The sequence below is a fragment of the Terrapene carolina genome, unplaced genomic scaffold, assembly GCF_002925995.2.
Source record: "Terrapene carolina triunguis isolate 2854851 unplaced genomic scaffold, T_m_triunguis-2.0 Scaffold837, whole genome shotgun sequence".
NCBI classification, from domain to species: Eukaryota; Metazoa; Chordata; order Testudines; family Emydidae; genus Terrapene; species Terrapene triunguis.
This window is the reverse complement of record NW_020665188.1, coordinates 5,145,140-5,159,520: the sequence shown is the minus strand read 5'-3', so window position 1 is coordinate 5,159,520 and position 14,381 is coordinate 5,145,140. Positions and strand designations below refer to the sequence as shown.

The window sequence follows — 14,381 nt, the reverse complement described above, 5'->3', positions numbered from 1 at the left end:
GGGGGGGGGGGCTGTCGGGGCAGGAGTGGGGAGAGGGATCGGAGCAGTCAGGGGATAGGGAGCAGAGGGGTTTAGATGGGTCGGGAGTTCTGGGGGGGGGCTGTTAGGGGGTGGGGAGTGGTTGGATGGGGCGTGGGAGTCCCAGGGGTCTGTCTGGGGGTGGGGGTGTGGATAAGGGTTAGGGCAGTCAGGGTACAGGTAGGGGGTAGAGTCCTAGGGGGCCAGTTAGGATGGGGGGAGGGTCTCAGGAGGGGGCAGTCAGGGGACAAGAGGCAGGGAGGCTTAGGTAGGGGGTGGAGTCCTGGGGGGCAGTTAGGGGCAGGGGTCCCAGGAGGAGGCAGTCAGGGGACAAGGAGCGGGGGGAGGGTTGGGGGTTCTGAGGGGGGGAAGTGGGAGGGGCAGGGGCGGGGCTAGGGCAGGATGGGGCGGGGCTAGGGCAGGACAGGGGCGGGGCTCCTCCCGTCCTCTTTTTTGCTTGCTGGATTATGGTAAGCCTAGCTTAAAGATTCAGGCAACATGTACAGCTATTCCCCATAAGGGGCTGCTAGTGTGACTGCAGAGACCTTCAAATTAGTCACTGATCTAACCTCTGTACCAGTCAACAGGGCATTATCCTTCTGCAACCTATGGAAATGGGTTTGGGCTCTGTCCGTGTCTAGTGGATAAGAGTCCACGTCACAGACCCCATTGCAGCTGGTACTGACTGGCCACCTTGCTGGCAATTGTAGCAGAGCACCCAAGTAGTGAACAGATCTGGAGACTAAACTGTCTTTTCACAGATACCACCCCTCCCCCCACCTCTACAGCAGTTACATAGAGAGAGAAGCTGGTACAGCCACTGCTTTGTTCCGTATTTAGTCTGTGGACAAATAAGAAATTTGGCTCTAGATCTGTCAAGTCATCCCCTTTTTATGGGCACTAAGAGCATGATCTGAAGCTTATTAAAGTCGAGGGAAAGACTTGACAAAATATACAGTTTAAAATAAAACTAACCATAACCACAGGCATCATCCTCTACGGGTGTAGCCTAAATTCTCATCTCAGTTACTCCCAGGTAAACCCCTTGCAGCCACTGGATTTACTCCAGATGTACCTGGGTGTAAATGAGAGCAGAATCTGAGTCGGTGTCACTAAAGGCTTGGAACTGCACCAGTAAATTTGTTCCTATAATTGTGATTTACTACCTATAGAACCAAAAGTAGCCAGATCCCAGTGTGGGAATTAGTATAGTGGAGTTATGCCAACATTATGCATACACTAGCTGAGGTTCTGATCCAAGATGTCATGAATGGGGGAGGATACTGAAGAATTCTGAAAGGCTCATTAGATGGTTAGGGAGTGTATTGAAAAGAGTAGCATTTCCTTCAATATTATAAACACCTACGTGCACCCACTGTCTATAGCTCTTCCTTTCCTGTGATCTTTGTAGCCTCTTCCTGGCTCACCCTTGTGGCTGTCATGGTGACAAATAACACAGATGAGAACAATAGCCAAATGTTGACAAGAGTACCACAGGGATGCTGAAATACACAAGTGAAGGCCATGCAGGAGGGGCTCTCCTGGCCTAATCTGCTGAGAACAAAAATGGAATCAAATTGGCTATTAATTTGGAATACCGATATTTCCTTCTGCTCCCAAAGATGCAGCATTGGTGGGGGAAGGAAGCATGCAAGGGGACTCTGAATTGCAGCTAGGTTATTATCACAAGGACTTCTATTCAAGAGCACTTTGTGGTTTTTGACCTCCTATAAGACACGACTGGAACAAACAGCCACTCGTTATCAGATGAAGTATGTTTCACTCATTTTAACCAATTCCACCCCGTCTATCTACATTTGCAGTTTAAAGAGCCGTTTATTTTAATCGGATTTCACTAAAAAAAGGCAACTCCGCAGAATCCACTTGTAGGCAGGGCCGGCCCACAACATTTTGGCACCTGAGGCAGGGAGCTCAAATGACGCCCCTATGCCCCCTCGCTTGGGACAAAACTTTGAAAGGTCTCAATTCTGCCTTCTTCCTGTTCTACTCCTCTCATGGTACTGCTCCGCTACCTACCCCAATAAAGGAGAACTAACAACTTAAAATGCCTTGTTCAAAAATTTTAAGTAACACTTAACTTTCAAACACCTGAACAGCAAATGTAACTTTTCTTGTCTGCATAGTAAACACTGGCATTTTTATCTGTTTGAATAATCAAAGTGGTGCTTTCCGTGTCTTCTTGGTTGCAAAGATTTGAACTGCTTCCTGAAGGCCTACAGTCTGGGCCAGCTCATGCTCTATTGAGATGGTTGCAAGGCCGACCAGCCTCTCTCTCCTGGGTCATTGTGGAGCGTAGATGTGTTTTTATTAACTTCAGTTTGGAGAAGCTATATTCTCCACTGGCAACTGTTACAGGAAGTAGTAAAAGTATGTGCAGAGCAACAAAAGGATTTGGAAAGAGGGTGGTCATCTTACTTGTGCACATATATTCCAGAACAGCCTTTGGAGTTGATCCTGCTGAAATGTATCTTGAAAGGGCTTTCAGTTCATCACCTAAATCACTTGCATCAATATTGCGCATGTCGTCATGTGTCAACACTGTCTCTAGTGCCCTGCATTGCTTATGTAGGTCTTCTTCAGGTATAGTGAGGAGTTTTGGAATATCATACAACATCCCAAATATACTGCTGTGTTCCTTGAGCTGTATGAAACGTTCTTCAACTGACTGTATTGCACAATCTAGCACCTGGTTAAAGAATTCAACTTTGAATTGTTGTTTGGGGTCTCTTATGGGATTATCCCGTGCCTCGTAATCAAAATGTCTTCTTCTTTGGTGATTCTTGAATGGGTGGGAAAATAGCTTCAGTGTGAAGTTCCTCTGCCAACTTCTGTGCACTCTTCAGAACATTTTGAAATCCCTCATCTGACCGGTATGACTGTAGGTATGACTTTGCTTTGTCCAGTTGTTCCATTGCTCCAGATATATCAAGGTCAACACCTTGGAGTCTCTTGCTTACAACATTTATTTCAAACAGTATGTCATGCCACAATACTAAGCCACACATAAATTTGAAGTTATGTAAGTTTCTGGTGATTCTATTTCCCTCTGCCACTGTTCTCCCACAAACAGTTCCTGTCCTAGCATTATCCTCCATAATGGCAACTATGGCATCATCTATCTTCCCAACTTGGTGTTTGATAGGCTTTATCGCCTCGACTCGACTTTCCCATCGTGTGGTACTCAGTGGTTTCAGTGTCAGAGAGGATGTTCCCAGATGTTGCTTCAAAATTTGCCATCAATGAGCTGATGCAGAGAAAAATACATAGATGCTTTGAATTACATTAAAACATTCAGCAGCCTCTCTAGAAGCTGATGCTGCATCACTGACCACCAAGTTCAATGAATGAAAACTGCATAGGACAAAAAAACCTCGAGGGTTTAACTCTCAGATCCGTGTCTGCACTCCTCTGTTCTTTCCTCTCATGTTGGCCCCATTATTGTAGCCCTGACCTCTCATGTCAGCTATCGCAATTCCCGTATCTTCCAGCTTTTTAAGAAGCACATTTGTCATACCAGCTCCTGTAGTATTATCAATGTCAATAAATTCTAGAAAATGCTGACAGTCACCATTGCAGGGACATTTTCACTAGGTTCTGTTGTTGTTACAAAACGCACCATTAAAGTCATTTGTTCCGTATGGCTGATGTCAGGTGTGCAGTCCAGAATAACAGAGTAATATCTTGCTGACTTCAGATCTGCCACAATCTTCTGTTTGACTTTAGTTGCCAGTAACTGTATGATCTCATTTTGAATTGTTTTTCCAAGATAGTGGGGTGTACATTTCTTGGGTGGTGACTCTTCTTAGATGCTCCTGGAATACAGCATCAAACTCAGCCATCAGCTCCACAATTTTAAGGAAGTTTCCATTGTTTGGCACATACAGCTGATCTGAAGTGCCACACAGTGCTAGGTTTTGGGTGGCAAGCATTCGCACAATGGCAATGAGCCTTTTCAGAACATTTTGCCAGTAAAGAGACTCTGATGCAATCTTCTCTTGATGCTGATCATCTATGGTGGCCTTTAACCTTAGTCTCATCTCAAGCTCTTTCCACCTATGGAATGCTCTCTGGTGATTTGCTGCCTTCTCATGGCATGCCAGATTTCTAGCCAGATTTTTCCAGTCCTTTGTTCCTGTAGAACCCAATGTGGCTGGAACATTAGACTGGAAGAGTTTGCAACAAAAACAGTATGCAGCATTCTGGATTTTTGAGTACATAAGCCATGGCCTCTCCACTTTGTCACCATTGGGGATTTCACGCCAGTAATGTGTTGGATGGAAACTTCTATTTTCATTGTCTTTGGGGAACATGAAGTTTTTCACTTGCTGTGGCCCATGCAGTACAAGGAAGTCCCTCAGGCTACTGCTCAAGTGGGTCCACAGTCCTGGATCATCTAGATTTAAGGAACTAATCTCAGCAGCAGCTGTTTCTTGCACCTCCACCACACTCTTCTCTGATCTACACTTTTCTTCAGGAATGTGCATGGTTACATCCATTTGAGATGGAGATATGGATGCTGCAGTAGCTGCCAGGTCACCTGCATTCTGACTATCTGGAAGATCAGGCATCTCCTCACCACTCACATCCTCACTGGGGCCGGAAGGCTCACCGTGAACATTTGTGTCTATGTATCTGAGGAGAGCTCCTTCCTGCTTAGATAGAAAAGCTTCCTTTGCTTGCTTTCTTTTTCTGAATGCTGCCCCAGAGGGGCGTTTTCTTCTTTCACTCATGACTGCTGTTCTGTGCCAGCTATAGTGGCTCTCAACACTCAATTGAAGGGGACAAATAAGCAGGCTGGTAGCAGGGCCTGAGTGAGGGAAGATATCAGCGTCTTAAGGGCCTAACTGGCTCCTATTACTTCAGTTGACTGCCTGTTCTCCTCAAGTGGGTTCAGGGAAGCAGCAGGAAACAGGAAGTTCCCTGAGAAGCTGGTGTTAATCAGTCCAGGCTCCTGGGGGTGCTAGAGAGGTACATAAGAGGCTCCTCCTCCTCTCTCTCCCTTCAGCTCCTGCTGCTTTTTGTTATTCCCTCTCACCTTTTCTCCTGCCTGCCTGTTATGTCTCTTATGCCCTCCTTCCTCCAGCACAGCACTCCACCATCTCTGTGCATCTAGAGCAGAGAGAATACATATGCACCAGCAGCAGACACAATTTTCTACATTCTGGGTCCTAGTGGGGCCCCCCCACAATCTGGCACCTGAGGCGGCCGCCTCAATTTGCCTCATGGTAAGGCCAGCCCTGCTTGTAGGTCCCTTTTGGTCACTGGGTAGAATTATCACGGGAACCCCTTGTTGAAATTCACGTGCTGTGTAATGGAGTGGAGTAAATGGAGAGGAGAGAAGAGGAACTCCAATGTAAAAAGCAAGAGAGACTCCTCCTGAATATGTCTCTAGCTCTCCAGTGTCTCAGGTGCTGGTGGCTTTGGAAGTACTCTGAAGGCAAGAGGTGGACTGTCTGCAGCAGAAATGCTGCACCAGCCAACGCGTGTTTCATAAGAAACATAAGAACATTAGAACGGCCGTACAGGGTCAGACCAAAGGTCCATCTAGCCCAGTATCCTGTCTACCGACAGTGGCCAATGCCAGGTGCCCCAAATGGAGTGAACCTAACAGGTAATGATCAAGTGATCTCTCTCCTGCCATCCATCTCAACCCTCTGACAAACAGAGGCTAGGGACACCATTCCTTACCCATCCTGGCTAATAGCCATTAATGGACTTAACCTCCATGAATTTATCCAGTTCTCTTTTAAACGCTGTTATAACCTCCTCAGGCAAGGAGTTCCACACGTTGACTGTGCGCTGTGTGAAGAAGAATTTCCTTTTATTTGTTTTAAACCTGCTGCCCAATAATTTCATTTGGTGGCCCCTAGTTCTTGTATTGTGGGAGTAAGTAAATAACTTTTCCTTATCTACTTTCTCCACATCACTCATGATTTTATATACCTCTATCATATCCCCCCTTAGTCTCCTCTTTTCCAAGCTGAAAAGTCCTAGCCTCTTTAATCTCTCCTCATATGGGACCCGTTCCAAATCCCTAATCATTTTAGTTGCCCTTCTCTGAACCTTTTCTAGTGCCAGTATATCTTGAGATGAGGAGACCACATCTGTACGCAGTATTTGAGATGTGGGCGTATCATCGATTTATATAAGGGCAATAATATATTCTCCGTCTTATTCTCTATCCCCTTTTTAATGATTCCTAACATCCTGTTTGCTTTTCTGACTGCCTCTGCACACTGCATGGATGTCTTCAGAGAACTGCCCACAATGACTCCAAGATATTTTTCCTGATTCATTGTGGCTAAATTAGCCCCCATCATATTGTATGTATAGTTGGGGTTATTTTTCCCAATGTGCATTACTTTACATTTATCCACATTAAATTTCATTTGCCATTTTGTTGCCCAATCACTTAGTTTTGTGAGATCTTTTTGAAGTTCTTCACAGTCTACTTTGGTCTTAACTATCTTGAGCAGTTTAGTATCGTCTGCAAACTTTGCCACCTCATTTTTTACCCCTTTCTCCAGATCATTTATGAATAAGTTGAATAGGATTGGTCCTAGGACTGACCCTTGGGGAACACCACTAGTTACCCCTCTCCATTCATAGTTTGCTTTCTTACGAAATGACATTTCCCTGAGCACATCCAATTTCTTGTCCCTGGCTCGTTTCCTTTTCACTCTTGAAATATGTTGAATAAGATAATTCCTCTCCCCTCTTGTATGGCTGTGTTTTCCTTCAGACCACCTTCAGGCAACAGCTTCTCTGCATGGCTTTGCGCTACCGGTGCTTCACATGGGTTCTGCCTGCAGCTGGGAGAGGCCTTGAGCAGGCTACACCGAACTCTAGAACTGTAAAATGTCTCACCGCCTGCTTGTTAACAATTGCTATCTAAAATAATAGAGTAATGGGAAAATGTTCCTCTCATTCGGCTCTGAGGTTTAGTGAGACAACGCCATTGTGCTGTGCTGCTTCTCTTGTATGGCTGGGAGAGGGTCAAGTTTCCAGGTCATAGGTCACCTTAATAGCACTGCAAGGGATCTCTGGCCGTAACTCTTCAGCATTGAGCTGTCCATCGCCGCCCACTGGCAAAGCACATGGGACTGTGCCCAGTGCTGAGCTCATGGTTGTGGAGTGCTTATCAGTAGCGCTAACAGAACAGGAAGATGAATGCTGCTGGTATGACTTCTAGGGGGCACTTGCTTATGGCAGGTCAGCCTTGCAGGAAGCTCTGCTGTCAGGGAGATTAGATAACTGACCAACATTCCACTCCCCCAACACACACATGCAGGTCCCTAGGCCATACAATGCCATTCAAACTAGATCTAGGCATGGCACCAAAACTTTTGGGGGGTTCATTTAATTTTCAGAGTGTGGTATTGTGTGTAGGATATCCATGCCTCCTGGCACATGCTCTAGGCCCTGCATCCTTGCCTCCCTTTCAGATGAATATTGGGCCATAAGTCACTGTGAAGAAGTCCTCCCTCTGCAGTGTGCCAAGTTGTCATTCTGCTGCGACTGCCTGGCTGTGCAGCTTGGTCTAGCGACGTAACAGTAAAGCTGTGTCCGCACTGGAGAGGTGTGGAGTACTAGCCAGGGTCTGGGCCCCTTAGGGTGCTGTAACACACTTCACATCACACCCATGCTCCCAGCAGGGCACAGAGGATCACACTGCTGTTTGGCTAGGATGTGCATTGAGCATGGCTAACCACCATGTGATCCACTCATGTCAGTTTCCACTGGTGCAGTGTGGGTATGGGTGAGAATCAATGGCATAATAGCCCCACTGGTACAGCTACTCCTCCTACTTCTGTCCCACAGTGCATCAGTCACTGCTTTGGTGGTCTGGTCAGCTTTCTGCACTCTGCTGCACAGGGGTCAAGTGTGCTGGAAGCCATTTAACTGTAGAACTGGGACTGATGTGAGATCAAAGCACATCTAGGAATGGATATGTGTTAAAGTCCCCTGCTTCTGCTCTTGAAGGTGGGGCACCACTTCCCCAATCACTACACCCAATTCACCTTAGTGTAGACTATGCTCTCCAGAGCAGGAAGATGCAGAGCTGCTACTGCACCTGAACTAGGAAAGCTGCACAAACATACAGAGAGAAACTCATCTCGGCTTCTGCCAGCCCCAACTCCGCAGCAAACGTGTGTGAAAATGAATGTTATCCCGTCTTCCTGCAGGCATAACATGGGGCAAGGTCGTGTCTCTCTATGCTGTGGCCGCTGGGCTGGCTGTGGACTGCGTCAGACAGGCCCAGCCAGCAATGGTGCATGCCATTGTGGACTGCCTGGGAGAGTTTGTCCGCAAGACCTTGGTGACGTGGCTGAAGAGGCGAGGAGGCTGGGTAAGAGGTGTTGAATTTCTCATGCTTGCTTTAAATTGTGAATGATTATGGGAATGTTCCCAGTGTTAGTGAAACCAAGAGTGACCCCTTAAGCTATAGCTAGGTTTTTGCAAGCTTCCCTACCACTGCTCCGCCAACCTACTTCAGTTCTGACCTCCAGTAGTCCTATTTACACCAGTACTGGCCTCAGCACAGCTTTGTTCCTACATCTCAGTCCTGCCTTGAAACAACTCCGGCTATTCTAATCCTCTACTTCCTGTGCCACTCTGCCAGCCTAACTGCATCCTGCCTGCAAGTACCTTTTCTCTTCCAGTCCTGAGCCTCTTTGGTGCCAGCTGCTAGTGGTCGTGAGAGTGTGCAAACTGCAGGAGTCTTGTAACATGAACAACTGCTGCTGGTCTCTTCGTTCAGTCTCTAGGAAAATTATTTCATCTGTAACCTGCCTGCACAGTTCCAAAGGGGAAGGTTTAGCATGTAAACATCACTTGTTTATGTGGCTATTAAAAACCTCTCACTTCATATCCCGGCCCAGACCCAGCTTTGTGGTGCTACCTGTATAACTAAATCAATATGTAACTCTCCCTAGTATAGCTGTGGTTGTCAGACCAGTGCTAGCTACCTGCAGTGGATGTGAACAAACCCCTGCCTCTTTTCAATTCCCTGAGCCTAGCAGCCCCCGCATGAGGGGTCAGAGCCCCAGCAGGTGCAATCAGTGGAGTTCCATTGAATTTGCTGAAGCTAGGCTGATTTATACTAGCTGCTGGTCCCTTATTTTAAAAACTAGGAGCTACAAGTCTGACACATCAAACCAATATATTGTATCTGCTGCCTGCACTCTGAGTCGCAGGCTGTCTCTGACATGCGCTTGTCAGCGAGTAGCTGCCCCTGGGCTGGAGGAAGGTGACACTTCCCTTTAGAAGTGCAGACATGATTTCTTCCGAGCAGTGGACTGCTGCCAATCCTCTCTTCCAGGCTGCACTTGTTTCCCTCAGTGTTCTTCGCCTTGACCTGGGCATTTCTGTGGGAGACGTCCCAGCCCTGCTCACAAACTGGCCAAAACTAAACGGCTGTTCCAGGAGGGCCTTTCGTCTGCTGCCTGCCCTGCCCTGCCCTGCCCTGCCATTCATTTGTCCTGGCACTGAATCCGAGTTTCCCCTGTGCACCCGCCTCCTGTCTCATATGCACATACCAGGGATGGGACTGCCAAGAGGGGCCACCGTACTCTGTGCTGATACAGGAAAGCCCGTACGGAGACCTCGGATAGGCAGCTGAAAGACTGCAGCAGGCAGCCAACTCCCACGCTCCCCCTTCATGGGAGAAAACAGTAATTAACCCTTTAGGGCGTCACCCCACATGGGAGGAGTTCACAGCCTCAGGAATCACCTCCAGCAGGACTCTCTTTACAAAGAAAATCCCCATGGAATATAACAAATTCCAGTTGCTATAAACTAGTAACAGTAAAGAAGAGCAAGTTGCTAAACAATGTTTGCTGAATAGCAGTAAGCCAGCAAAGTGCTGTCACAACGGCTTATCGGAGCCCAGCACGACTGAAATAATGATTTAATTAACAGCTTTGAAACTCTCATTTCCAGTGCTTTATCAGGTAAACGCTGGTTAATTTAACACTTGGCTTAAGTACTGTTAACCAAATAATGTTTGGAAAAAGCAGGCACCTTCCAACTTTGAAACATTTGGCTTTCCAATGCTTTGGACTGGGAAAGCAAGTTTTTTCAGGCCAAGCAGGCCTCAGACATGTAGGGGCCCCTGCTGGGAAGAGTTATTAACAAGGGGGTCTGGGAGTGAGGCAATGGTTCCATCCATTGACTGGAGATACAGACCAATGATGTCTCCACCAATGCATTGAGTTGTAGAATAGATGGTATTCTCAGTTAGTTGTGCTGATTGGTACCTTACTCCAGAAACAGGCCCTCAGTTGACTTAGGCTACATCTACGCTACAGGGGGGAGTCGATTTAAGATACGCAAATTCAGCTACGTGAATAGCGTAGCTGAATTCGACGTATCACAGCCGACTTACCCCGTTGTGAGGACGGCGGCAAAATCGACTTCTGCGGCTTTTTGTCGGCGGCGCTTACTACCACCTCCCCTGGTGGAGTTAGAGCGCCGATTCGGGGATCGATTGTCGCGTCCCGACGGGACGCGATAAATCGATCCCCGAGAGGTCGATTTCTACCCGCTGATTCAGGCGGGTAGTATAGACCAGACCTTAGAGTATGTAGTGTTGGTCCCAAGATGTTAGAGAGACAAGGTGGGTCTGATAAAAGATATTGCCTCACCCACCTTGTCTCTCCAATTCATAGAATCATAGAATATCAGGGTTGGATGGGACCTCAGGAGATCATCTAGTCCAACCCCCTCAAAGCAGGACCAATCCCCAACTAAATCATTCCAGCCAGGGCTTCGTCAAGCCTGACCTTAAAAACCTCTAAGGAAGGAGATTCCACCACCTCCCTAGGTAACCCATTCCAGTGCTTCACCACCCTCCTAGTGAAATAGTTTTTCACAATATCCAACCTAAACCTCCCCCACTGCAACTTGAGACAATTATTCCTTGTTCTGTCATCTGCCACCACTGAGAACAGTCTAGATCCATCCTCTCTGGAACTCCCTTTCAGGTAGTTGAAAGCAGCTATCAAGTCCCCCCACATTCTTCTCTACTGCAGACTAAACAATCCCAGTTCCCTCAGCTTCTCCTCATAAGTCATGTGCTCCAGCCCCCTAATCATTTTTCAGTGGTAGCCGTGTTAGTCTGTATCAGCAAAAAAAACGAGGTGTCCTTGTGGCACCTCAGAGACTAACAAATTTATTTGAGCATAAGCTTTCGTGGGCTAGAACCCACTTCATCAGATCAGCTTATGCCCAAATAAATTTGTTAGTCTCTAAGGTGCCACAAGGACTCCTCGTTTTTTTTGCTAATCATTTTGTTGCCCTGCACTGGACTCTTTCCAATTTTTCCACATCCCTTCTGTAGTGGGGGGACCAAAACTGGACGCAGTACTCCAGGTGTGGCCTCACCAGTGCCAAATAGAGGGGAATAATCACTTCCCTCGATCTGCTGGCAATGCTCCTACTAATACAGCCCAATATGCTGTTGCCCTTCTTGGCAACAAGGGCACATTGCTGACTCATATCCAGCTTCTCGTCCACTGTAACCCCTAGGTCCTTTTCTGCAGAACTGCTGCCTAGCCACTCGGTCCCTAGTCTGTAGCAGTGCATGGGATTCTTCCGTCCTAAGTGCAGGACTCTGCACTTGTCCTTGTTGAACCTCATCAGATTTCTTTTGGCCCAATCCTCTAATTTGTTTAGGTCCCTCTGTATCCTATCCCTACCCTCCAGTGTATCTACCACTCCTCCCAGTTTAGTGTCATCTGCAAACTTGCTGAGGGTGCAGTCAACGCCATCCTCCAGATCATTAATGAAGATATTGAACAAAACTGGCTTGATACCGGCTGCCAATTAGACATGGAGCCATTGATCACTACCCGTTGAGCCCGATGATCTAGCCAGCTTTCTATGCATCCGAAGAAGTGGGTTGTAGCCCACGAAAGCTTATGCTCTAATAAATTTGTTAGTCTCTAAGGTGCCACAAGTACTCCTGTTCTATCCACCTTATAGTCCATTCATCCAGCCCATATTTCTTTAACTTGCCGGCAAGAATACTGTGGGGACACGATATCAAAAGCTTTGCTAAAGTCAAGGAATAACACATCCACTGCTTTCCCCTCATCCACAGAGCCAGTTATCTCATCATAGAAGGCAATTAGGTTAGTCAGGCATGACTTGCCCTTGGTGAATCCATGCTGACTGTTCCTGATCACTTTCCTCTCCTCTAAGTGCATCAGAATTGATTCCTTGAGGACCTGCTCCATGATTTTTCCAGGGACTGAGGTGAGGCTGACTGGCCTGTAGTTCCCCGGATCCTCCTTCTTCCCTTTTTTAAAGATGGGCACTACATTAGCCTTTTTCCAGTCATCCAGGACCTCCCCCGATCGCCATGAGTTTCCAGAGATAATGGCCAATGGCTCTGCAATCACATCCGCTAATTCCTTTAGCACCCTCGGATGCAGCGCATCCAGCCCCATGAACTTGTGCTCGTCCATCTTTTCTAAATTGTCCTGAACCACTTCTTTCTCCACAGAGGGCTGGTCACCCCTCCCAGTCTGGGAGCTGACTTTGTTCGTGAAGACAGAGGCAAAAAAAGCACTGAGTACATTAGCTTTTTCCACATCCTCTGTCACTAGGTTGCCTCCCTCATTCAGTAAGGGGCCCACACTTTCCTTGACTTTCTTCTTGTTGCTGGTCGCCTGCCATATTTACTATTCTTTCTAAACATCGGGATGGTTTGTTCCTGCAACCTCAATAAGGATTCTTTAAAATACAGCCAGCTCTCCTGGACTCCTTTCCCCCTCATGTTATTCTCCCCGCGGATCCTGCCCATCAGTTCCCTGAGGGAGTCAAAGTCTGCTTTTCTGAAGTCCAGGGTCCGTATTTTGCTGCTCTCCTTTCTTCCTTGTGTCAGGATCCTGAACTCGACCATCTCATGGTCACTGCCTCCCAGGTTCCCATCCACTTTTGCTTCCCCTACTAATTCTTCCCTGTTTGTGAGCAGCAGGTCAAGAAGAGCTCTGCCCCTAGTTGGTTCCTCCAGCACTTGCACCAGGAAATTGTCCCCTACACTTTACAAAAACTTCCTGGATTGTCTGTGCATTGCTGTATTGCTCTCCAAGCAGATATCAGGGTGATTGAAGTCCCCCATGAGAACCAGGGCCTGTGATCTAATAACTTCTGTTAGTTGCCAGAAGAAAGCCTCGTCCACCTCATCCCCCTGGTCTGGTGGTCTATAGCAGACTCCCACCATGACATCACTCTTGTTGCTCACACTTCTAAATTTAATCCACAGACTCTCAGGTTTTTCTGCAGTTTCATACTGGAGCTCTGAGCAGTCATACTGCTCTTACATACAATGCAACTCCTCCACCTTTTCTGCCCTGCCAGTCCTTCCTGAACAGTTTATATCCATCCATGACAGTACTCCAGTCATTTGATTTATCCCACCAGGTCTCTGTTATTCCAATCACATCATAATTCATTGACTGTGCCAGTTCTCCCTGCTTGTTTCCCAGGTTTCTTGCATTTGTGTATAGGCCCTTAACATAACTTGCTGATCGTCCTGCTTTCTCAATGTGAGGCAGGAGTCCTCCCCTCTTGCGCTCTCCTGCTCGTGCTTCCTCCTGGCATCCCACTTAGACTCATAGACTCATAGACTCATAGACTTCAAGGTCAGAAGGGACCAATATGGTCATCTAGTCTGACCTCCCGCATGATGCAGGCCACAAAAGCTGACCCCCCCACTTTCCCTTAACTCTGCTGTTGAAGTCTCCAGATCGTGATCTAAAGACTTCAAGTTGCAGAGAATCTTCCAGCTTGCGACCCCTGCCCTATGCTGCGGAGGAAGGCGAAAAACCTCCAGGGCCACTGCCAATCTACCCTGGAGGAAAATTCCTTCCCGACCCCAAATATGGCGATCAGCAGAACCCTGAGCATACAGGCAAGATTCTCTAGCCAGACCCTCATTTTACCAGCGATGGCCGTTATTGCCTAATTGACTAAAATCATGTTATCCCATCAAACCATTCCCTCCATAAACTTATCTAGCCTAATCTTGAAGCCAGAGAGGTCTTTCGCCCCCACCGTTTCCCTCGGAAGGCTGTTCCAAAATTTCACCCCTCTGACGGTTAGAAACCTTCGTCTAATTTCAAGCCTAAATTTCCCCACGGCCAGTTTATATCCATTCGTTCTCATGTCCACATTAGCACTGAGCTGAAATAATTCCTCTCCCTCCCTGGTATTTATCCCTTTGATATATTTAAAGAGAGCAATCATATCCCCCCTCAGCCTTCTTTTGGTTAGGCTAAACAAACCAAGCTCCTCGAGTCTCCTTTCATAGGAAAGGTTTTCCATTCCTCGGATCA

The 14,381-nt window shown here is 47.2% G+C and overlaps 1 protein-coding gene across 5 annotated transcripts in view; it reads left to right on the top strand.

Annotated features, from left to right (window-relative positions):
• Positions 1 to 14,381, top strand: part of BOK (BCL2 family apoptosis regulator BOK) — a 58,200-nt gene that overhangs the window by 22,803 nt on the left and 21,016 nt on the right. For all 5 annotated transcript variants that reach the window (XM_026660791.2, XM_026660790.2, XM_029913737.1 and 2 more), the window contains one exon: positions 8,226 to 8,389. In XM_026660791.2, the coding sequence (XP_026516576.1) occupies positions 8,226 to 8,389 (164 nt within the window). The remainder of the gene's footprint in view (positions 1 to 8,225; positions 8,390 to 14,381) is intronic.